The 24,053-nt window shown below is 44.9% G+C and overlaps 1 protein-coding gene across 6 annotated transcripts; it reads right to left on the minus strand.

The window, feature by feature from the left end:
• Positions 1–2,719: 2,719 nt before the first annotated feature.
• Positions 2,720–23,535, minus strand: ABCG2 (ATP binding cassette subfamily G member 2 (JR blood group)). 6 transcript variants are annotated; one of them, XM_027456975.3, is made up of 17 exons: positions 19,669–19,873; positions 18,154–18,276; positions 13,326–13,535; positions 12,584–12,643; positions 12,026–12,140; positions 11,557–11,709; positions 11,045–11,202; positions 10,221–10,372; positions 9,751–9,855; positions 8,578–8,828; positions 7,056–7,138; positions 6,216–6,305; positions 5,476–5,600; positions 4,608–4,762; positions 4,287–4,376; positions 3,488–3,579; positions 2,720–3,033 (listed from the first exon to the last, which is right to left on the minus strand). In XM_027456975.3, the coding sequence occupies exons 3-17, from the start codon at positions 13,526–13,528 to the stop codon at positions 2,883–2,885; spliced, it is 1,983 nt and encodes a 660-aa protein (XP_027312776.1). In that variant the 5' UTR covers positions 13,529–13,535; positions 18,154–18,276; positions 19,669–19,873; the 3' UTR covers positions 2,720–2,882. The 6 variants fall into 6 exon arrangements, with proteins under 6 accessions (XP_027312776.1, XP_012948706.1, XP_005012827.1 ...); XM_013093252.5 differs by lacking the exons at positions 18,154–18,276; positions 19,669–19,873 and adding an exon at positions 23,336–23,535; XM_005012770.6 differs by lacking the exon at positions 18,154–18,276.
• Between the last annotated feature and the right edge of the window lie 518 nt (positions 23,536–24,053).

Here is a 24,053-nt window from a genome sequence, read left to right on the forward strand (position 1 = left end):
TGAAGTTACTGGAAAGTGTTACGATCAGGGCCATGGTAGAGCAGGCTTACTGTCAAGCTATCAAATGCTTCGAATATGGACTACTGAGACTGATGAATGGGAAAAAAAATAATATTGTTTTCCCTTGCCTTGGCATCCTGAATGTAAACAAAAATAGGAATGACATTCAACCTCTGCGTTTTTCCTTCCACAAATTCCTTGTATGAGAAATTCTGCTATGTCAGGCTGAATCCTGACGTCCTTTTCCATATTTAAATAGCTTTTATGAAATATATTGTCACTGATGTTGAAGGGATCTCACTTAATTAAAATCTGAGCAAAAGAGGAGGATAGAACTTAGTGCTTATATGATATTTCTTAATTATTTTCCTGGCAAGTAACTAAATTTTACGTGATCCTGTTTTCGCTTTGATTACTTAAAAAAACATAAATATTGTCCCAAAGAAGACTTACGGAAAATACTGCCTAACTTATTTTCCTTTGCAAAAAAATATTTGTGATCTCTTTGTTCACATAATTATATCTTGTAAATAATTATGTATGAATTTTTGCAGAAAGCACACAAAAATAGACATTTGGCTCTATCTTAAAACCAAAGCAGAGAGAGAGCTGGGTATGGTCACATCTCCCTGAACAAAATAATACCACGACTATGCTCCCAGACCTCAAAGACAAAAGACACACTTTGAAGAAAAAGCAAATAAGCATCAACTTGGAGATATATCTATTCCAGTGGGGCTGTCCTAAATGATGTGTTGATTTGGTTTAAATGCAGTCCTTTCTACAGAATTATGGATGAGCAGATGGGACCTGACTCCTAAAAGAATTAGACCACAATTCGATTTATATTAATTGATATGTCAGTGTAAATAAAATATTGTATATATTTGTATATGTCTGTCAATATATGGAAAGTAGTATAGAGAGGCATTATGTAATAAATTTAATTCTGAAAAGAATCTATAGAAGTAAATGAAATGAGATAAAAGCAAAGTAAGCTGGCTTCCTGATGGGGTTAATCCTTAACACCTTCACCCAGCTTCTGTGTATAAGGTGGAAATCTGTCTAAACTCAAAACCTGTTCAGCCACAAAATACAGCTCAAACTGCCATGCTGAGAAACCTGAGGTTTGTTTTGCTGATCTCTTCTTTCTCCCATGAAGCAAAAGACTCAAACTTATACTGCAATTAATATTTATGCTCCGCAGAAAATGTCCATGAGTAGCAAGTGCCTATACTGAGCAAAGAAGTGCCATGAAGATGGAATGTGCACATCCCAAATTCAGGGCTTAAACAGGAGCAACTTAAGTTTGGTTACAAGAGCCATATGCTGCTTGATGAGATATCTCTATTGCAAATACAGATGATATAGAATAAATCTCTTGCTTAAACACAGAAATATTTGTCACGCCACTGGGTTGTAAGATTGTGTCAAGGCTGGGCCTCATCGTCCCACTATAAAACAAAACCAGAAATACTCTATTTGTATATTTATTTTGTTAATTTGGAAGTCTGTATGTTTAGATATGTGATAAAAATCAAAATAGCAGGTATGTGATGAAATCAAAACAGATATGTGGTAAAATCAAAATGTGGTAAAATCAACTAATAGGGGACCTGAGTAACACAAAACTATTATTCATATTTGGTTCTAGTTGTTAGTGTTACATACATGGAAATGCTTGAAGGCGGACTTTCGGTTCACCCATAACAGTGTAAAAACAAAGAATGTTTGCATAGTTTTTTAAATAAGGAGATCAATTCATGATAAGAACAAGAAGTTTTCAGTTTGAAAAACTAATGTTGTTTTATCCAAGTGTAAATGGATGGCAGCATATGTTGTAATGAAAAACTGGCAGGCTGCTTTTAAAACTAAGGATCATAACCTATTTTGGGAAAACCAAATATGTTCAAGTAACTGAACAGAGAAATATTAACGATCTTCCAAGTACTTAGCTTTTCTCAGTTTTTCAGGGCTCTTGGCAATGTCATGGATCTCTTTTGTGTGTATTATTTTATTGCATGTGTTCTTTGTCATGTGTTTTTTTTTTTTGTTTGTTTGTTTTTTGTTTTTGTTTTCTGTAAAATTGAGGTCACATTTAACACCTTCCTGTATGATTGCATATGTGTACTTTTTGAGGACTGGCAATAAATTTGTGATTAAGCGTGCCCAATTATTGTGTTTTTAAAACTATATTGGCCTTACGTCATTAAGAGTTTTGAAACTTTTTCAGAATTGTAAATGTATGAATGATTCAGTGTGGGTGAAGTTGTAGATGAAATCATGTCCATCTTTTGTCTGCCATGAAAGACACTTCTAAAGAATGGTTTTCAGCTGCTAATTCAAGTAATCTTTGCCTTTATAGCAATGGCAAAGAAACCATACTAAATCCTACTGTTTAAAAAAAAAAAAAGAAAAAAAAAAGATACTGTTTTTAGGACTGGGCCTTCAGGCACTTTCTGAAACAGAAGCACTTCCAAATATTTAAATTCAGTGTGCTGTGTAAAGTCACTATGTGACTAGAACCAAAGCTGCCCTCCGTGCCTGCTGGTGCGAGTACAGGGTTTGTTTTGTCGGGTTAAGCCACTAAATGTTAGTTTCATTTGTTAAATCTCGAACAGGAACGTGCTGAAGGACTGGGTGGTTTGCTGAGGAAATGAGGACTTGTGCGCTTGTTACAGCAATAAAGGGAAGTGAAGTGTGCCACGTTTCAGTGAAGTACATCAACACTATGTCTTTAATGTTACACAAAGATCAGCGTTACATCAGAGAGCTTTGCCATCAGGAAAGTACAAAGGAGGTATCATAAAAATAATCAAGTCAGTTGCATGGTCAGTTTATCAGGCTGCTGAACAGAGCCAGTTGAGTTTTTATTTCTTGGTTTAAGAAAACTTCTTCATGAAGCGGAGTTTCAGGTATGAAATTGCAAGGAATATTACTGTCATGCAGGCAAGAGCCACGTGATTCTGCCACAGGCCCCAGGTACTCACGTCAATGCCTTGACTTTTAAGATACTGGTCTCCAGTACACCACCTACAGATAAATACAAACAGATTTATAAACGTTGTCTGTTTTAAGTATCTAGGAGGATCCCTAGAAGTTGTCCTCTGATTTCATGTCAATAGGAAGCTGGGCAAACCTCTGTTAAATGTTGCTGTTTTATTTTCTATTTATAAGTTTGTTTTTCAGGTAGCTACAGTCAGTTTCTTGCAGGAGGCTGAAACTGATTTTATTAGGCTTCATGATCATAATGTGCATATGCATTTTAGTAAATACAGTATAAAAAAAGTAAAGCATAATGGCAGGTATGTCTAATGTTAACAAAGTGTGACAAAGCACAGACCGTTCTCTGCAGACCAATGCAAAAACCCACTAAGAGTCCATCTTCCATATAAAAGCTCCTGTGAATTCTGCTGGTCATTGATAAATGTCCATGAACAGACTAAGACTCATGGTGGGATTCATTTTAATGCACCCAAATACTTACATCGGGATTGTTGGCTGAGAGTTATCCATGCCAGGAAACCCTGTGTTGTTGGTGCAAAAGTTCAGACCAGACAGTTCATTAATTTGTAATGCCTTTTAAAGCAAAAGAAAAAATGACAATAGAAATTAGCAGGTAAAGGAACGATAAGTTAGCAAGCTGAGACATAATTCAATTGATATATATTGTAAAAGTATGATGGTATAATTATTTACTATGTTGGCCAAATCTACTCTTTACCAAGAGCAGCTCAGTGTCTTTTATGTTAAGAGAGAAATGTGTGCAGTCCACACAGCACAATGCTCGAGTGTCTGTAAGCTGTAACACCACCCATGGGTTAGAGTGCTTTTGCACAGGAATATCCCAGCCCCAATTTCTCAGTGAAACACCACCATGCCTTAAATTATCAAAAAATGGGAGAAAAGTTGTCAGCTTGATGTGGGTTTGTTTGATGGCAAAGAGAAAAAACACTTTTTGAGGGATAAAACTGTTGTTCTTTATGATGTATCATTTTCGTCCCTCTATGTTCCAGTGCAAAGCTAATTAGTTAGCTTTGTCTCTCTCTCATTTGAGGTCCTTCCTTCTTATTGAAATTAGCTCTTCTAAACAGCCGTGGGTGTTACCTGATGAGAAGCCCTTCTTTCAAGATGATACCACACTAAGTTTGAAGATCGCTGTATTTTAACTAGCTTACCTTTTGCTCATTAATGCATTAAATTTGGAATTTCTTCTACCACTAGTAAAGGGCTTCCTTTTAAGCAAATCATTTTCATGTCAGTACACAGGAAACTACAGCACTTACTGTCATTCCATATCGAGGGATGCTAAAGTACTTGAGCCAGGAAAGCCAGGACATGATGCTCGTGAGATTTACCAGCAACCCAGAGAAAATCTAGAGTGAAAATAAAGAACATTGCTGCGAGCACTTCTCCACATTGCTGGCAGTACTCTGCCTGCTGGAGCTGCTGAGAATACCGCAGGGAAACTCTCCCCGCCTTGCACCCAGCCCCAGGTTGTTTTGGAAAGCACAAATCCAAACTCAACCCCACAGTCTTTCTGCAGAATTTGGCTGAAATCTGTGCAGTTTGGATTTCTCCCTAGTGAAGTAAACAATGCTACTCACAATCATAAAAACAAATGTGATAGTCATGAATAGGTTGGCTACAGCGACCACATCGTGTCCTGTTGCGATGGCGAGAGCCATGGAAGTGGCTGTGTAGGACACCATCGTAAGGGTAAACAGCATTATAAAGAAGGCTTCTGCTGTCGGCTTCAAACCTAAAAGAGCAAAACAAGAAAGTTTTCAGTATGACCCTGCCAAAAGTAATACCACAAGCTCTACAGTGCTGTGCTGCCTACAGAATGTCTTGTCTGCCAGCATAGGCTGTGTGGTTGAGACCCAAGACTGCAGTTGGACTGTGACATCCAAAATGTGCATGCCCTGTCAGCAGAGTTATGCTAGGAAATCAGTCTGCCTGGGACATGTTTGAGCATGGCATTTGAAGGTGTTACAGTGCTGTAAAAGTCGGTGCTAGCAATTTTCAAATTTCTGCTCATTAACCAGAAGACTTTTCACCAGAAAGAGTAAGTTGATAGTAACTCAAACTACATGATGTTCTTATAAAAACAAAACAAAACAAAACACTTTTCCTTTGATAGGTATAAAAAAGTATCTCGTAAGAGTCACTGAAAGTTAAAACAGCTATAAATGAAAAGGAAGAAATCAAACACGTATGGTAATGACTGTGACTCTCCTCTTTCTAGGGGCAGTGGAGAAGAAACACACTGCATGTTCTGACCAGAATGCTCGAATCTTAAGAAGTGTGTCTGTAAAAGCATGGCATGCCGCAGGCAAGCATAATAACCGGTGCCATGCCAAAGTAGTGCTCTAGCAAATATAAATCTACGTATATACATGTGCATATATACAAGTGAGAGCCTTGTTAATTTGTTGGGGGGCTGGTAACGAAAGCATGGAAGGCAATACTTGCCTAACATGAAGTATGTTATGCAGGTGAAGATGATGCTTGGTAAAGTCCTAACGGGTATCAAATCAGCCATCAGCTTTGAGATGAAATATGCAGCTGTTCCGTAGTACCCGCTGATATACTCATGTCTGGAACACAGAAATATGTACAGCACGTCACAAAATCTGATCACTAAAGTAAATTTGTTTTAACTTGGAGACAAAAGAAGCCTGGTGTAAACTAGAAAAAGGAAAAAAAAAAAGTTCTTTCGTGGATAGGCTGAAATGTTAGTGTCCAGTAAGCCATTCACTACAGTAATGGTGCTGTTTTCATATGCAAATCAATATGAATACTTGTGCACATGTTTTTTTAGTAAAGGTCTGTATTGGCAAAACAGAGAGAGTAATGCGTAATTAACTTTCCTTTTCTCGGTAGTGCAATCTGTACAGCCTTAAAGAGTCCAGTGAGGCACTATTTAATGTTGTCACTAGCAAGTCACAATCTTACTAATCAATACCTAAATAGAGTGTTCACTGATTTTTTCCCATAAATATTAATTTAAAACTCTGAGGCATATGCAATCATAGATATGGTTTGGGGGATTTGCAGACAGTTCACTAACAGGCTAAGAGTACGCACGGAGCACTGACAGGGAAGTAATTTGAAAACCATACACAAGGCATACTTAAATGTCCAGGAAGATAAGCAAACAGATGACCTCTCTAACAACAGACCGTGTTCATGTTTTAATAGGTTTTACTTACATAAATATCTTCTTTTCCACAACAAAGAGTTCAATAGCTGAAATACTGCTGAAGCACTGGTTGGTGGTCAGAAAGAACATGGCACCAACTCTACAAACAGCAGAACGGTAGGCAGCATTAAAAACGTGATACAAATGCAGCTTTTTTGCAGTGTGCCATGTGCAGGCACACATGCACATTGTGGCCCTGGCGTGTGGCAGCGTTTGACCTCCCATACAGGGTTCCCCAGCAAAACATGTGGCTGCAAATTCGGGGCCACAGCAAAGCTGACATGGTTCGCACAGCATTTTGCTACACGAGGGCAAGGATGGTCTGTTCTTTGATACAGTCAAAAGCTTGAAAATGAATTTCCTATTTTCTTTAGTTTAATTTCCTGAGAGTTCAAAAACTCTCTGGCTGCGAGGCATATGTCTGATAAAAGACAAGGAAACCTTGCTGTCACACTTTTATAAGTGGTTTAAAACTAGACGGTGGATATGTCAGTGCTCTGAAGCAGTTCCCTGCAGTCTGTTGCTGCTCTGCATTTTCAGCTGCCTGACGGGCACTGAAAAATGTCATCCTGCTGAGGAACATTGTTCCCTTCAGCTGCACGGCTCGACCGGGCTGCAGCACACCGGGCAGGACTGGGTTCCTGCATTGCTGTTGGGCAGGGAGGAAGGAGAGACCACCCTCACCTCCACATCACAAAAGCAGCATGACCTGACGTACTGAGGAGGAGCATTTGCTCTAATGAGGCCAATAGATTCCTAAAGCTCTCAGTGGTTGCTTATCCAATCCTGTCCCGTATCCTGTCATAATAATGAGGGAGCTTTTGGAAAGCCAGTGAGTGAACTGACTAACCTGTTCTGGAGGCCAGCGGTGTCGTTTTTAAGTCCAAAGAAAATGGCACCTACAACCAGTCCCAGGAAAGCTGTAACAACCACCTAAATGCAAAAAGAAATAAAAGAGCAGGAAAAGTATTTTTCTCGTTGCTTTCAAAGCCTCAGCAATTATTTTCACTCTCCCCAGTGTACAACTGTGGGGCTCAGTTGCACACCTTATTCACGGGATTTGTTCTTAACAGCATTGGTATCAGGCAGTTCTGTCATCTGTAAGCCCCAACCATGCCTGAGCCTTTCCACACTAAATCACTTGGTCTGGGGAGCCCTGTCCCCAAGAACTTGCCGACAGGAGCAAATGTCAGGGATAACTGAGCTCCGAAGCCAAGTGTACGGGAAAGCAAGGCTCCTAGCAAGACCCCTTTGGAGGAGATTAATGAGCAAGGCTTAATGAAGCGTGTACTTGTAAAGGCATGCGTGTAAAATCCATCCCTAACGAGGTGGGGAAAGAAAAGAGATTGTGAGAAAAAGTCAGGACCGTTAACCTTGGGGTATTACAAGATGGGTGAGAGTCTAATTCTTGTCACAAGGTCAAGCTTTTACAAAGCAATTATTAAGGATCTCCATCAGATCAGCATACAGACACACACACGTACTCGGAGCCTTTTAACCTTGGCGACTCTGGGCTCATTTCCACTCCACACTGGCTGCTTTGTTCACTTGTTATGTAGAATGTAATGAAGGCAGCAGTCCCTGCCCCTGCCTTGGGCCTGATTTTTCTATTGCTTCCCCTGCTGTGAATCGCTGTGGGAGGTTTGATGGCCTAGAGCCTGCAGGGTTTGGTTGGAGCACTGGGGGATTCCTGAGGCCTGGTAGCCTTCGTGTGTGAAGGCAACACACGACTTTGAACCAGACCACACTTCTGGCTTTGGTTCTGCTGAAAAAGCAGCACTAACAGGGCCAGTTGGTAGAAATTACTCATGTCCTGTATCAAGAGCTAGGCTCTGGTTTTCATGACTTATTTTTCAGAAGGTATCACACTCATTGGGAACAGATGGGAAAGTATCTCTACATGCAAGCCAACACTTAGTGAGCTAAGATAATGAATTATGCAATCATAGTCATTGAACTATCCTTGGGTGGAGGTGAGGGGCAAGATTTGAGAGCAAATCCTGTTGTGATAAGGCTGGACAATCAGCCTAGAGTCTGAGGCATGCTCCTGAGACAAGGTGTGCAACTGTGGGGAGGTCGTCTGTCCCTGGCCAGCAGCAGGGAGCAGAACACCTTGCTGGAGAAGACTCTGCCTCCCGAGGTTTTATGTAGCCCAAAATACATCACTGAACTCATTGCGCTGTTCATGCGGGAGCATTCAGGGCATCCTCTGGTGAGCTGTCAACCAGCACACACTTTTGCACACACTTTTTTTCAGATGCTACCTTCAGTCAAAATACCAAGAGGCAAAACTCTTCCCCACGGCTGGTCTAATACAGGAGCAGCTGAAAGTGAATGTTTATTACAGACCAGATAGATACAAATAACCTTACCTGAGCTATGGAAGCTTGAGGGTTTCCTACCATATTTTTGAATGTGCGCCTGGACACCCACTTCAGCTGGTGACAGAAAGAGTTGGTATATGTAATTTGTCTGAAAAATGCTTTTGTTTTCTTTGTATTCCCCAAAGAAATATTCTCTAGTATTGCTTTTGTTTCTTGGTAGTAGGTGGAGTTGCAGTATTTTTCTGCTAACTTCTCAGCCAAGGTTGTGTTGTATTCAATGTGTTCTTCAATGCTCTCTGCTGGAAAGGTTGAAAAAAAAAAGATTAAAAAAAAAAAAAAAAGAGTAGTGTAAGGAATGGGAAGATGCATTAGGAGCTAGGCCTAAAGAGTTCCACAGTTGGGGTGGGAGCATTACTAACGAAGGAGAAGAATTGATATGCTTGTTTAGCTCCAGAGACCCGCTGCACTCAGCCTTGTGCAAAAAAGTATGCGTGAATGCAGGTGAGAGTTGCTGGTTTGGGGCTGATTTCAGCCATAGCCCAACTTCAGGGAAGCATTTCCCTGTCCCTATTCCCGGATTACTTGGAGGTGAGAAAAAGGAATTTCAGAACAGATAAGCCATTCCATTATGTTAAAACTAACTGGCATAGCTACACCAAATGTGTTCCTAACCAGAAAAATTGTCCTGGTTTATCATTAGAGCTAGTGCAGGACTTCAGTTGATTTGCCTTGAAGATGAAACCAGCTACTTCTCTGTGCTGAGCTGTAACAAGATTTCCTTAAATTCCCAGACATTACAGCTTCAGCACAGGCAAATATTCTTTTGCCTTTAACACCTACTAATTTGATTGTGACACAAAAGCATGCAGGTCAGCTTGTTGAAGAAATGGATAGCAACAATAAATGAATAAATACCTCTTTATTAGAGGCAAACTACTGCAGAGACAGGAATATTTTATATAGCAGGGCTGTACATGAATTTGGTATTTACTTCAGGAAGTGTTAATTATTTTCAGTGTATAAACAAACAGTATGTAGGAAGGTCATAGCCTTAAAGCAGCAGGGCTCAGCAGTACATAATAACCCGAGGCACACAGATAACCGTATGCGTGTACAACACTGTTACTACTCGTCTGGCACTGTGAGGGATGTGTCTGTGCTGGGCTGGACACCTGGCTGCAGACACGAGGCAGATATTGCATTCAGCTCTCTGCCTTGTACCTGAGTTGTCTTCGTTGGTCTTGTTCACCATCACCGCCGTGGAGTCCCCGTTGATGATGTCCAGGAAGAAGTCGGCAGGATTGTTGTAGGGCTCGCACTCGTAGCCTGCAGTGACAGCGTGACAAGCGCTAAGTGGCAGCTCGGTGATGGGCAGGAGGCTCGCACGCCTGCACGAGGGATGCGCAGCGCTGCTGAACCCCAGCCTGCTGAATGCCTGCTGAACCTCACCCCATGCTTTGTCTGATTAACACGTGCCCAGGAACAGCTGATTAGAAGTCAGCCCTATCATCCAAAACATATACAGGTCAAGAGGTGGAACCCCAAGAGAAACACTCAGCCCGTTAAATCTTGGACTTGCTAATCCATACCACATCCAGCTCTCATCACGTGCTATTGCTGTTTTTCTTGCTTAAGTGCTCATGCAAGCTGCGGATCTAGGTGCAGCAGTCACCACAGTGTGTTATGCTCACCGATAGATTGGAAGTAGGTGATGGCCTGCTGAGCGGGGCCATGGTACAGCATCCGCCCCGCAGCCAGGAGTGTCAAGCTGTCAAACAGCCGGAATATGGAGTACCGTGGCTGGTGGATGGAGAAGATGATTGTTTTTCCTTGCTTTGCCATCCTGAATGGAGAGTGAAGAGTAACAGAGGTGTTAGCTGCAAGAGTCCTTTCAGCATTTAGACAGAGAATTTGCAAGGTCAGTTAATGTTTGGTCAAGGGCAATTAAGTCAGGATGTGAGAAAGGGGAAGGGGGAAGGAAAAAGGATGCAGAGGAAATCTATGGGTGATACCTAAAGTGCTTCTGTGAGAAAAGGGAAGTTCCCTCTTGCTGGGGAGGCCACAGGGGGATAAGGTCCAGGAAGGCTCTGGTGCAAATTGGAAGGCTCTGGAGAGGGGTGTTTAAGTCATTGAAGTGTAAGAAATGTAAAATGATGTAAAATTTGCAAGTTTTTGTTTTCCCAAAGATAGGGCTGAGATGTTGTGATGGGGAAGAATCCAGCTGCATTCTAACATCTACAGTCAGACTGTACGGCAGGCGTATTTATCACTGTTCTGGCCAAGGCAGATGTGAAAATAAACACTTGCACCTAAGAACATAGCTGTCAGGGACAGACAGCAGCCCAGGTGTGCACTTAGGACATTGCTTGGCACTGGGAGACCAGACTGCCTTTTCTTCCTGCCTTTTCAGTTTTGGCTCGGTGGAAAACAGTGATACGTGTGATTTCCCTGTCTGCTTATTCTAAACACGATCCAAGCGCAAACCAAGTGCAGGCACTGGTTCCTAGGACATCACCTTTTCAGTAGCAGCAGGACGGCGTTAGCGGTGCTGGCATCCAGTCCAGTGGTTGGCTCATCCAAAAAGAGGATGGTGGGATCTGTGATGAGCTCCATCCCGATATTGGTCCTTTTCCGCTCTCCCCCGGACACCCCACGAGTGAACTGGGTGCCAACCTGGTGCGGAACAAGAAATTTGGGTCAGGTGGCCTGATAACACATGCTGCAGTGACCAGCATCCTCCTTGCACAGCGGCATTCTGGAAGAGCTGTAAGAAATTTCTTAACATCAGAGGTAGCTGCAGTATCCTCACTACCTTTCCCCGTCCCCATGGTGTGATAACACATGCAGTAGCAGCGCAGAGCCTGTACCAGTCACCACGCAGAGGCCTTGTTAATTCTTACAGTACTGAAATTCTCTGGGCTGCTTTACTTTTTTTTCCCCCCCTTTTTTTTTTTTCATCTGCCACGTGACTAATTAAATCACTTCATTTTTCTTCGTGATTTAAGCACTGCATTTAAATGCCATTACCTTGGAGTCCGCCACTTTGCTCAAACCCAGCTCCTTGATGATCTGATTAACTCGTTCGTTTCTGTCCTGCTCCTTCACAGAGTTTGGCAAACGGAGTGCTGCTGAGAACTGGAAGTTTTCTCTGATGGTCAGGGTCCCCATCACCACATCATCCTTCAAAAGAGAAAGAGCAGATACTCGATGTTCACTCGGCAATTTGTGTTTCCCCTGATAACTGCATCTAGCTGTGTTTTATGTGGTCCTTGCATGGAGAGGGGTGGTGGCAACTGCCACAACGTGTAGCAGGAGCTTCCAAGGAGGAAGGAGGGAAAGGTACGCCCTGAGGGATGTTGTTTTCCTTCACTTCTTGGCATGTGCTGCTCCCCAGCCCACCCCGGACAGACCACGCATTGGTGACACCACCCCTGGGCAAGTGGAGGTGAGAGCTGTGCACTTGCAGCACTGCTGCCATTTCTCACCGCTGTCCTACCTGCACTACGTATCCAGAGGTACATTTAAAGTTGGCAGGCTGAGGAGCTCCGTTGATCAAAATGTCACCAGAAAGCCCGTGAGGGTCTTTCCTTGCAGCCAAAATGTCGAGCAGCCTAGAAGAGAAGGAGGTCACTTTGTGTAATTGGCATGTACAAGGCCAGATGACACAAGATGGACAGCGATGTGTAAGCATTCTGTGGTAGAAACATGCTATTTAGAAAACATCCAACAGCCTTCGAGGAGCTGAGTTTCTTTTCTCCTGGATTCTTAAGGAAGTGAGGTCTGTGCAATTTCACGGTTTGTGTCCATTCACTCAATAGTAGGAGCTTAACCCAGAAAGATACGTAGTGTATCACTGAAGTGTGCTACACTTAAATTACATATTTGTCATTTAAGCTGTCTTTTTGATTTCAGGTATTTCTAGAAATCAGTGAGATTTGCATAGTTGTAAATGAAACAAAATCTTTCCCTTAAAGTCTTATCTATTACTGCAAAATATGTGCAGATTCATTTTCTCCTTGGTGTAAATGATGCATAGAGCAGAGGGGACACTTACGAAGATTTACCACTGCCAGTGGGCCCCAAAATTGCATTCAGTCCTGGTCTCATGATGCCACTGTAAGACAAAATAGATAGATGACATCAGTAGTTCAGAGTTTCTCTCAGTCTGATTTTCAGGCAGGCTACACTCAGAGGCTGGGTGGAAACAGCTTTTAAGTGTTGAGCTGGGGAGAAGAGCCTGTAGAAATGATGGATGGGGATGCTGCTGCCTTTTCTCCTGGTTGCTGGAGTGCGCACAGGTGTTGGTGCTGATAGCTCTGCCTAGCCCCTAAATGTGCACTCAACGAGTACTTGTGTACACAAGAGGCAGGCTGCACGTGCAAATGCCTGCGTGTTGTGATGCCAGCTTTGTCAGGCACTGAACTCTGGTCCCTGTTGTGAGTACCTGGGCTTAGGGTCTGGCCAGGACAGCCATTCTCGTGGTCTAGCACTGTGCAGCCTTGGAGGCTTGGTTTTGCTTTCTGACCCATGCTTCTTCTGCTTTAATTTCTTACTGTGGAAATTTCTGGTTCTACAGATTAAGAAACACACACAGTACACAAGTGGCTCATTTGCCACAGCCACAGTACTCTGGCCATGGCCATAACTCAGGCAGGTGAAAGCAAGGATATCTATTATATGTAACATTTATATAATTCTGCGCATTGTGATCAGTGGCTGAGTGATGGCAGCGGGCTTCGCTGCCAGGAACGGAAATAAAAGATGGGCTTACTCCAAAGAGAAGTCAAAATACCTACTTGAGATCTCTCAAAACTTCTTTGCTCGCTGTTTTTCTACAGCACAGGAACCTGGGCTTCACCTTCACACTGTAGGAGATGTTGTGGAAAGTTAGTGTGCTTCCTCCCTGGTCTGCCGGGTCTGGAGAGAGCTTGCTGCTTGGGATGCCATTTGTGCTCGACTCTGACATCTGAATGTTTATGTAGGACTGGCCTCCTGCCATTTTTCCTCTAGAAATTAAGAAAATGGGGGGAGGGGAGAAAAAAACTTGGTTAGGTATGGAGGAGAAAGATGTGTCTGGCCCAGTGTGTGGCACTGGACCTGCTGGGGGCCTTGCAGATGCATCCATCCCAGTCTCTCTCCATCTGGGGAGGAGCCTCCCAGCCCTAGCGAGCCCTTCTCCTGTCTGGGCTCCAGGCACCTTTCACTGCAGGGCTTTGCTGACCTGATGCTCCTCCTGGAGGGCAGTCTGGGACAGAGGAGCTCTGCAGGTAAATCCTGCCAGCATGTTTGAGACCGCCGGCGCAACAGGCTCTCTGAAAGGCCAGCTGCAACCCGTGAGGGGCAGGGGGACCTGGCTTGATATTCCTCTCACCCCTGGCACTCCTGTGCAGTGACAGCAAAATTTAGAAATCGCTGGTTTATGTTTTTAATCGAAATAATTTGGTGAGGCTACAGGAACGCAGCAACTGGCACCGTTCCCAAGGCTTTATTTTCCTTGGGCTTGTTTTTATGTCAAATCTAGAAGGCTATTGCAGTGTAATAGCCATCATTACCCCTCCTTGACTGACCCCTTGTCAGCCAGGCTCCTACCTGTAAGCCCATCTCAAGGTGCAGGCAGTACAGGGAGAACATGCTCCTGGGGGATGCTGCCAGCCTTGCTCAGGCAGAGCTTCGTCCCCTTTGTGCTGCCAAGTGGCACGGGCTAGCTGAGACAGGGGCAGGATCCAGCCCCTCCATGTATATCGGGGGGACTGCTCTGAGTCTAACTAGGGCAGCTGGCCCCAGGAGAAATGTTGGTAACACAGCAGTTTGGGGAAACAGAGAGGCAAGAGGAGCTGCCAGGAGCTGTGGGAAGGTCAGTCCCCTGCGTTAATGTGGCTGTTCCCTTGCAGCAGGGAACACAGATGGCGAGACCTTCTCAGGCATGCCAAATAAATGGGAGAGCAGTTAATAAAACGAGCCTCTCCAAAACAGCCATTTAATCTATCGCAGTCATATGGTCACATAAAAACCCAGCCCTTTTCTTTTCCAGCATCTTTTCCACTGATGCTGGCATGCTGTTGTGGTTGTCTGACAGCCAGCCAAACCCGTGGCAGCGATGAGCAGAGTGAAGCGCTGCCTTCAGGACCAGCCTTTCTGCATGGGAGGGCTGGTGGCCAGCAGCATGGTCCCACCAAGGCCACCTCTTCTGACAAAACTGGGCAGCCAGCTGCACGATGTGGGTGCAGAATACGCCAGAAGAAAGCGCAGCACTGCCCTAGGTATATTGATGCATCTGTACGGCACCTAGATGAGGATTTTACTCACCCAGATTTTTCTCAGCTTAGTGTTTCAGTATTCCCAATGAAACATTGTGAACATGCTGTGTGAGGTGGGAGTCTGTGGAATGGTTTCGCTGATTTTCATTTTGTTTGGGTTTGCTGCTTACTGGCAGGCTGTTCCAGCAGTGCTTTGGGTCATGGCTGGCACGGCGCAGGGAGAGGAGCAAGTGCTACCTGCAGAAGTAATGTCTGTGCGCCCCAGCATGAGGCTTGTAATTTGGTTCTCTCTTTTGGAGACTTTGTAGTATTTTTTTTTTTACATTACTGTAGGGTAAGTGCTGCCAGTGAGATGCTCGTTTTATAAACAAACCCTTCCGTTTCTGATCTATCAGTAAGCTTCTCCATAGGAATACAGGAGGATGCTCCTTTATGGCAAGTGTAATTGTTAGCTGTTTGTAATTGCTTCTTAAGAATGGATTTGTAAATATTATTGTAGTTCTTGTAGAGAAAATAATTTATCGAGCTTAATGTGAGATAGAGCTATGACACATACTAATTCAGAACACTTGCAGGACAAAAAACAAACTTGACAAAATCTTAATCAAATTGCTTCACATGCAATGTAGAATTCCCTCAATGAAGTTGCCTAGAATTCACTGCAAACTGCTTTCAAATATCAAATACTTCAGATCAGAAAGGAGCAGGAGAGTCAATGCCATTGTGTACTGGCCGCCGTATTCAGAAACACTCATTAATACGATGAAATATTTCATATCCTCATCAAACCAGCTCTGCTTAAAATCCATTATTTTTGCATCAGTTGAATATAAAATTGATGCACTCTTTGGGAACATTACAAATCATATTTATTTTCCCCAAATCTTCTAAAATATTTTTGTTGCAACTGCTTTCAGCATCGATCTCAGTTCAAGCCTAATTGAAAAAACTTTCCTTCAGAGAGACTTAGTCTCAGAAAATTTTTTCAGGAGACAAAATATTGGATCTTGAGATTTAACATTTTACTAGTGGCAAAATGAAATTACTTTCTTAAATATACCATGAAATCTCATTGCCTGATGTTCAAATGCAAAGACAAACTCATTGTGCTCACTCTTCTGTGTCTGCTTCTCAGACTTATAAAGTACAACGTCTTATTCTCTGTTCATATGCAATGGCACAAAGCAAAACTAGAAACAACTAAACATACCACAAACTACCACTTACTTAAACTTACCTTAACTTTTTAACTGTACCAAACCCTATCTGGAGTATTTCAAACAGTTTTAGTGAATCTGATTGAAAGCTTAAGGTATATTGTATGTGTAAAAGCTAAATGACATTCCTTCATGCCAGTCTTCCTCAAAGCTGTGGCACCGGCGAAATGTGCAGTTCAAATACAAAAAAAACATCCCAGTAAAGTGGCAGCAAAATTTCAAGTGGCAAAATTCAGCAGTGCATTTTGGTTGATTTTTGAAAATCTGTCTGGTTACTGTAAGTATTTTATCTCTATAGAGAATTTGAATTGAAATTACTTAGGGAGGAAGAGTTTTGGTGACCCCGGCAGCTTTTGGCAAAGTTTTCTAGACTAAGGTCAAAGCCTTCAAGTCATAACCTGACCTCCTTTTTCTGAATCCTTGAGCCTGCCAGGGAAACTACTATTGAAACAGCTTTAATTTCTCTTATCGATAACGGGTGCAAAGTTTAGCTTTGTGGCGTGCTAGCTGAAATGGTTTCTGTTATAGACATGCATCTTAAACTGTGGATAAATATAAATTCAGAGGGCTGCACAGCCTTCTTTCTCAGGAAAACGCATAGGAAAATAAAACCGCTTGAGTAAGTAAGGATAATGCGATTCGGACAATCTGCATGTTAATTGGAAACTGATTTACCAGGGATTTGTAACCTGCCTTCGGTGCAAAGCAGCCCTCTGCACTTGGGTAAGTGTTGTCTGTGGTGCATCAAAACACACAGACAAGCTCTGAATGTGGCTCTTCCTGCAAAATAGTTTTAACTTTTCACCATTTCACTAATTTTACTTTAACCCTCGAAGCTTTCTCCCCCCATTTACAAATCATATACTCATGAATTCCACACCGAACTTCTTGATCCAATTCCTCGGAGAGCTAGGAAAAAGTAGGCAGGTGTTTTGTCACATTTTCCCAGCCTCTGGATAAAACAGATAACCAAACCCAGGCACACCATGACGGAAACGCTTTGCAGTGGCAGAGCAGCCCCTGCGTGCCCCGGGGGCAGAAGAGCAAGCCCCCAGCCCGAGACGTGCCTGCTGCAGCCACAGCGGTGGGGCTGTGGCCAGTCACTCACCCTCAGCGCTGGGTCAGGACAGCAGGACGGCTGGGGTGGAGGCAGGGTGGTGGGAGCCGTGGGGAGCAGAGCGGTGTCCCCAGCCGCTGGCTCGGCCGGCAGGGACAGGTTGTGGCTCCGGCGTCATCGCGTCTTCTGCTCAAGTTGGGTTCCCCCTGCGCCGTCACCCCAGGGAGTCTCCACCCTCTGCAGGGGTATGGAGAGGGCAGGGCCAGGGCAAGGCAGGACTTTCACCTCTTCTTACTTCAGCCCGCCAAGTGGTGGTGGTTTTGTGGGATAATGGCAGGGGCATGTCCTTGATGCTGTGCGGGGAACCAAGCCTGGCACAGCCTGATGCGGGCAACTTGGTCCCTGGCACGTGCTGAGTCCATGGCCGTGCCTGGACATCCTCTCAAAGATGCCGTGGCTTTCCAGCAGCTGTGCTGAGACACACAGTGGTGGTGGTGCTGAGCACTCTGTTCCTCAGGTTTGCTGCCTGTCCTGCTTCCCTGTGCCAGGTCCGCTGCAGTTCCCAAGCTCAGCACGCCCAAAGGCGAGTCGTGCCTGGAGAAGCTCCGTCTGCAGCCCAGCCGGGCTGCTGTCATGTGCCTGCAGCCCCGGCACCGGCACCAAGCCAGCTTTTGTAGATGAGTGAGTTAATCTCTTAATGTTCAGGAATCGCATTCCTGGGCTCTTACCCTTCTTTTTATTACTAATTTTAACATGATTTAATTTTTTTTTTTAATTTATACAAGGCTTGCAAGTGTCCTAGCAACTAGTGAAGGCCACAGTGTGGTCCCAGTAGTGCTTGACAAGGTACTTATGTGACTAAATAAACGACTAAATAAATATATAAATAAATTAATATATGACTAAATAAATACCAGTATCTCATGCAGGGAGCACATCTGCACTCTCACCTGATATCAGGTTGGGTATCCCCTGTTGAGTCAGCAAAAACCAGAGCACATGACCCAGAGGAGGCTATCACTATCATCAGCATGACTGATAAAGCAAAGAAGGAAAACGGAGATGACAAACCCTTGTTGTCATAGATACTCACCCCTAGAATGCAATGTGATTGTTTTGTTTTGTTTTGTTTTGTTTTCCAGTTGAGGTCACAAATCATTCGTGCAGATCAGTTCCAAGCAGCTCAGTGGGTGCTTGGTCCTGCCTTTGGGACCACCTAAAAGAGAGCTGCAGTCTGAAACAAGGAGTGAAAAGCATTCAACCTCTCTTTCTTCAGTGTTGTGGGGGTGGATGGGAGTTATTTAATTTGACTGGGAGGTTTCCTCGCATACAGCAAGCACATAAACTGTTTGGATCAAGTGGGGAGTCAATCTAGTGAGGCTACTGGGACTAAGCTATGAACTTCACTAGTTGTAGAGATGCTTGAAAGTTTTGTAGGAGTATAGTACTGAGGTAATTCCATTAAAATTAGCAGTAAAAGAAGGACAAACAGTGTGGGCACATGGTTCCTGAGCAGTAAGATGAGATTTCATCAGTGGGGACTCTGACATCTCAGGGGGTTTGCTGTGACTGCAGTCATACAAAGTCTTGGCAGGAGCAGCTGAATCCAGACCTCATGTTGCTGCAGGGCTTGAAACCTGCTCCTTCTGAAGTAACTGATAAGAATGTTGAGAGATAAGGAGCTTCCACCCTAATCAATTTATTTATCTTACTGTCCTCAAGGCCATGCCTGCCATCTGCCTGTCAGCTGCTAAGAAGTCCTGGCACACTTATTTGTCAGATGAGAACGCATGACAAACATTCATACATTTTTCAACATCTATTTCAAGACAAACCTGTGGCCATATCACAAAAAAAAAGAAAAAAAAAAAAATAAAAACCTGAATATTATTAACTGATTAAGTAGGGAGTTCAGCCTTTCAGACCTGTGTTTTGTGCAGTCAGGTGTGTGACACAGCCCTGTCACAGAGCAGACCTTTGGCCAGCTCACAATACACAGAGCAAGAGATGTCTCATCTTAAACCACAAGTGGGGCGTAGCCTTATCAGACAGTGCTTCAGAATAGCTTTCAGCCATTTGCATGTGCTGTTTAATATTAAATCTGACAGAGGGCCATTACCCCCGGCATCCCACAGCTTGGGCAGGAGCTGCGGTCCTTGCAGCCACCAGCTGCGAGGCTCCTGGGGCAGCCTCTGGCTCTGCCGAGGTGGGAAGGGCTCCGTGCCGGTACCCCAGCACCTGGAGGCAACATTTGTAAAACAGGAACAGGAACATTTGTGAAACAGGAACTGTAGTTACATAGGAAGAGGAGATGAGCGTTAATTTGGGAAGAATAGTTGTTGCTAAAAAAAAAGGCCTGCAGTGGCGAGGGCTAGGACGGGCTGTGGAGCCTGAGTCTGATTTTACCTGCGGTGATGCAAAGCAGGAATGGCTCCTGAGCTGAGGAGCAGGGTGACAATTACACCATGATATCGCAGATAAAGCTCTTAGCACCAAGAACAAGATGAAGATGGGGTAAGGCTCAGCACTCACACACCTCAGGACGTTATCCGTGCTGCAGAAAAGGCCAGTTAAGTCACCAGGACGTAAACATCACATGTATTATTACCTGGTGCAGGGATATCTGGTCAGTGCCACTGATGCTCTGCCTCCTGGTGGGCCTGTCTGGGGCCCCGCGGTCCTCTGGCCTTACAATCGCCTTGCCTCTGTTCTGCCTTGTGGACCCAAACGTGATGCACGAGCAGTCCCATTTGCAAGCCACGTGGAAAGGGTGAGGCAGGCAGTAAGAGCAGCGGGTAGGTGGCTGTCTGCTGTGTCAGAAGGCTGCTCCGGTATCGAAGTATCGCGAGCTCCTTCTAACAACCACAAGCCACGTCCTGTCTCGCTCTGCGCCCCAGCGGGCTGCTTTCTCTCCGAAACGGAGCCACAGTGAGCGCCGTGCTGGCTGGGAAGTGAACTCGGTGACATTCCCCATGCAAGGCCTGGAGTCCAACCAGTACAAGGTCCCGCACCCAGGCGGGGCAGCGCCGAGCCCCAGCACAGGCTGGGCAGGGAGCACGCTGAAGGGATGGCTGTGGGGCTGCGCGAAAACCGGGCACGAGCCGGCCACGTGCGCCAGCATCCTGAGAGCCAAGGGCATCCCGGCCCATGGTGCCAGCAGCAAGGCCAGTGGAGCGATTGCTGTGGTGGCTCCACTCCCATAAGGCCCCAGCATGTGTCCCCTGCTTGCTGCCCAGCACTCACAGCAAGGCCACGCGGGGTGTGCTGTGCTTGTGGAGCTGTGGCCCTGCAGCCATGCGGCCTGCCCGCTGTGGTCTCCGAGCTGGGGTGCTGTGGGGGGCACAGCAGGTGGTGCTGGGCTTCCCTGAGGGGCACAGGAAGGACCAGGGATGTGCAGCTGCAAGCTAGAGGATGGGGGAACTGCTGAAACTTCCCAAAAGCTTAAGCCTTTCCATTCATAGAAAGAGAAGTCAAATATTTAGGGTATCTAGTATCTGAGGGGGAATGAAGAATAAATCCAGAGAGGATTCAGGGAATTGTTGAGCTACCCCTACCCAAAACTAAAAAGAAGTAAAAGTTTATGAGGAAGAGGTGTTTAAGGAATTAGGAGTCATGAAGTCCAAAGGAAAATAGATACTCCCTGATGGGAGAGAAATGCTGAATAAAGTGCTAATGAGGCAAATATTAACTGTTTTACATCAAGAGGGTCATTGGGGAATTCAAGCAATGTGTGATGCTGTGCTATGGAAATATGTATGTGCAGGAATACGTATACTCTAGCTGAACAAGTATGCAGGAGTTGTGTAGTATGTCAAAAGGTAAATAGTAAAATTATCAGCAGTCAGCCCAAAGGGGCAAAGAGCCAGGAATTCAACACTTCCAAAATGTACAGGTAGCTTTTACAGAACTCCTTAGAGTAGGTAGATTTGAACACTTGTTAGTCCTGGTAGATCATTTGTCAGGGTGGGTGGAAGTGTTCCCTTCAGTATCTGCTACTGCGAACATAGTAACGAAAGTAATTCTAGAACAAATAACTCCCGGGTATGGAATTGTTGAAAATATTGGCTCTGATCAAAGAAATCACTTTATGCCAGAAATACTGCAAGGGCTAATGTGGACTCTAGGAATCAAGTGGAAATTTCACACTCCTTGGCATCTGTCCTCTTCTGGAAGGGTGGAGAGGATCAGACAATAAGCAACAATTGACTAAGTTCTGGAAACTCAGCTTCCCCAAATGAAGTGCTTACTTTTGGCACTTCTATAAATTCAAACTGCACCAAGAAAAGATGTGTGAGTTTCACCATATGAAATATGATTTGGATTGCTGCACATGGACAAAGGGAATGGATTACCCCAAATTGAGACAAAAGATGCTTTTCTTAAGAACTATGTACTCGGGCTGTCGTCCTCTTTGTCATCTCTCAGGACCTGTGGATCATTAGCTCAAACCCCACCCTTGGAAGCCCTGATCCATCCACTCCGAGCAGGAGATTGGGATCTGACGTGAACATGGAGAGAACTGAAACTGCAACCTGAGTGGGACTGTTCCAAGTGCTCCTGGCTACTGAGACAGCAGCAAGAACAGCTGAGAAACGGTGGACTCATACCTGGGTAGAAGCATCAGCTGACCCTGAGAGACTGCATTAGCAAAGACTTTTATGGTTAAAACTGTCTATTGTAAACCTTTAACTTCTCCTAAGAAGAATTTTTCATGAATTAATGAGTAAAAGGGATTGAATTACACAGACTTGGAGTGCTTCCAGGGAACAGTCCCTGAAAGTGGGAGAAAGGGGGGTGTTTAATCCCCACCAGAAAAATCCTTATTAGTTTGTGATTTTTATTGTTTTTCTTAATTATTATTTTTTAATTATTATAGGGGTGTATACATGTATATACATAGAAATGATGTATTTTAAGTTTATCTTAGTAATACCTATTCTCAGTGGGATAGCGATAGGATGAAATCAGCATTTCCAATTAATCCAGAACATCTCTTGAGTTCTATCTCGAAATAATTGTTGGATTTGTACCCAGATGCCTAGAAAGACTGAAAAGGTCTTGTCCCTGATTGCTATTCCCAGCAGCAACTGTGTCTGGATTCTCTAGATTTATAAAAATGACAGATCATACCCAGTCCTGGGAAGGAACAGATTTTAGGAAGTTGAGCTCCCTACACCTAGTCCTGGCTACAATATACTGTGTTATCAAAGGTGCCTTTTAAACAACATTGATAGAAAACTTGGGGAAATATTAGTGACCCTGGGTGTGGAAATATCCATGAAATAGGGAATAATCCATACTGTACTAAATATGGTAGCCACGGGAATGCTAATATACATAAGGCACACTAGATAAAACATGAGAACCCTGTAACCAGCTGGCCTGTCCCAAATGGCAAGGGGTGGTACTGGCTATGTGGCAATAAAGCCAGGAAGGTGTTGCCCCTAGAATGGAAGGCAACTTTTCAGACAAACCAAGCAAGCTGGCTAAAGACCAATGAAGCAAATGGATCAGTGACCAATAAACACGAAACCACAAGCAGAAACACTTCCTCCTAACCCCTAGCCAGTGCCAGCTCCCTCACCTTGGCATTCCCTGGGGAACTGCTGCTTGCCCAACCCTGGCAGCTGCCCCCACACACCTCACTGTCAGGGCACTCACCAGACATTGCCTTTAGCACCGATATCCCCTGGTGCTGCCAGGTCCATGCTCCTCATCTGGGCTCAGGGCTGAGGCTTCCTAGCTTTTGGCCATTCCCGTGTGCCATCAGCTGTGCTGGAGAAGCCCCCAGTGAGGTGGCAGCCTCGTGTTGCAGCTGGGAAGACACAGCTCTCGATGCTGCCTGAGCTCCCTGCCCTCCAAAGCAGTCACAGCAACAGCCACCAGGGTGCATGAAAGCAGAGACGGGGCCTCTCAGGAGCCTGCAGTGTGTGAGGACTGAGAGGCCCCGTGTCCGTGGGCTCAGTCACCCCCAGTTAGCAGGCATGCCACTTAGGAGACCCAGGTGTCAATGTATCATCAATTAGGGCCAAATTACCACTAGGAAGGCCAGCATCTGTTACAGGAGCAGAGCAGGTGCTTACCTTACAAGTTAATTCAGAATTCAGCTCTTGAAGCACGTGTGTGCCCCTGGGCTCTTACCTGTGCGTGTTCCCATGCCCGTGTGCACCCATCCACAAGACACACCACGGCCGGGAGACCCCTGTGTAGAGGCTCTGGTGGAGAAGCTCCTGCAGAGGGGCTCCTTTTGGGTAGAAAGCAAGTAAAATTTGTACCTTTTTCGTGCTGGTGCCTGAACGTCAGCTCCCGGTCTGTCCATTGTCGTGGTTTCTCGGCGCTGCCACTCGCCCCACCAGGGGCCCTCAGTGCCGGCCACAGCTGGGAGAAAGCCTCCAGCTCGGTGTCCCAGTTTGGGCTGGGAAGGCCGGTGCAGGATGCGGGCAGAGCTGCAGTTACCCGTGCTGCTGCTTGTCGCAGGGTGGCAGCAGTGCTATCACCACTGCTCGCTACTCCCTTTCCTCCTCCTCCAGCACTGTTCCAGCCCAAGCGCCACAGCAATAAATTGAAAGCGGTTATAAGTTTTTTTGACACTTTTGTAAGTATTTATGCAAAATATTTAACCGATTGGCTGTTGTCTGTCTCTCCCTGTAGGCAGCAGCAGCTCGTTTGTATGGTTATTGATGGCATCCGAGTGCATTTCTGTAAAAAAAAAAACTTAGCTCAAATGCTCTTTCGGGTGGCATCGGGGGAATATTAAAAGACTTCTGGTTTCTGGCTTCTTCCTTGCACCCGACTGCCCGGCCAGCCCTCCACAGTATTTCCTTCTGCAGATGGTTCATTTCCAGATCTCTGCTTTGACTGCCGGGCTCCTCGGCTGCAGATTTCAGTCTCCCAGTGGCTTACCCCCGGCCACAACGTGGCTGTACCAGTTGTTAGTTCTGTTGCCCTTACTCCTTCACACATTAAACCCTCCCTGCTGCTATGGGATGGTGC

This window comes from Anas platyrhynchos, chromosome 4 (assembly GCF_047663525.1).
Source record: "Anas platyrhynchos isolate ZD024472 breed Pekin duck chromosome 4, IASCAAS_PekinDuck_T2T, whole genome shotgun sequence".
Taxonomy (NCBI): Eukaryota; Metazoa; Chordata; class Aves; order Anseriformes; family Anatidae; genus Anas; species Anas platyrhynchos.

Bases quoted from the DNA above. Each gene is read 5' to 3' on its own strand.
- ABCG2 (XM_072037550.1), bottom strand. From the start codon at position 18,093: ATGCTGATGATAGTGATAGCCTCCTCTGGGTCATGTGCTCTGGTTTTT. The intron at 12,141-12,583 runs GTAAGTGTCCCC...CTTCTCTTCTAG, and splicing joins ACTGGCAGTGGTAAATCTTC to GCTGCTCGACATTTTGGCTG. The intron at 5,601-6,215 runs GTAAGTAAAACC...TCTGTGTTCCAG, and splicing joins GTGGAAAAGAAGATATTTAT to ACATGAGTATATCAGCGGGT.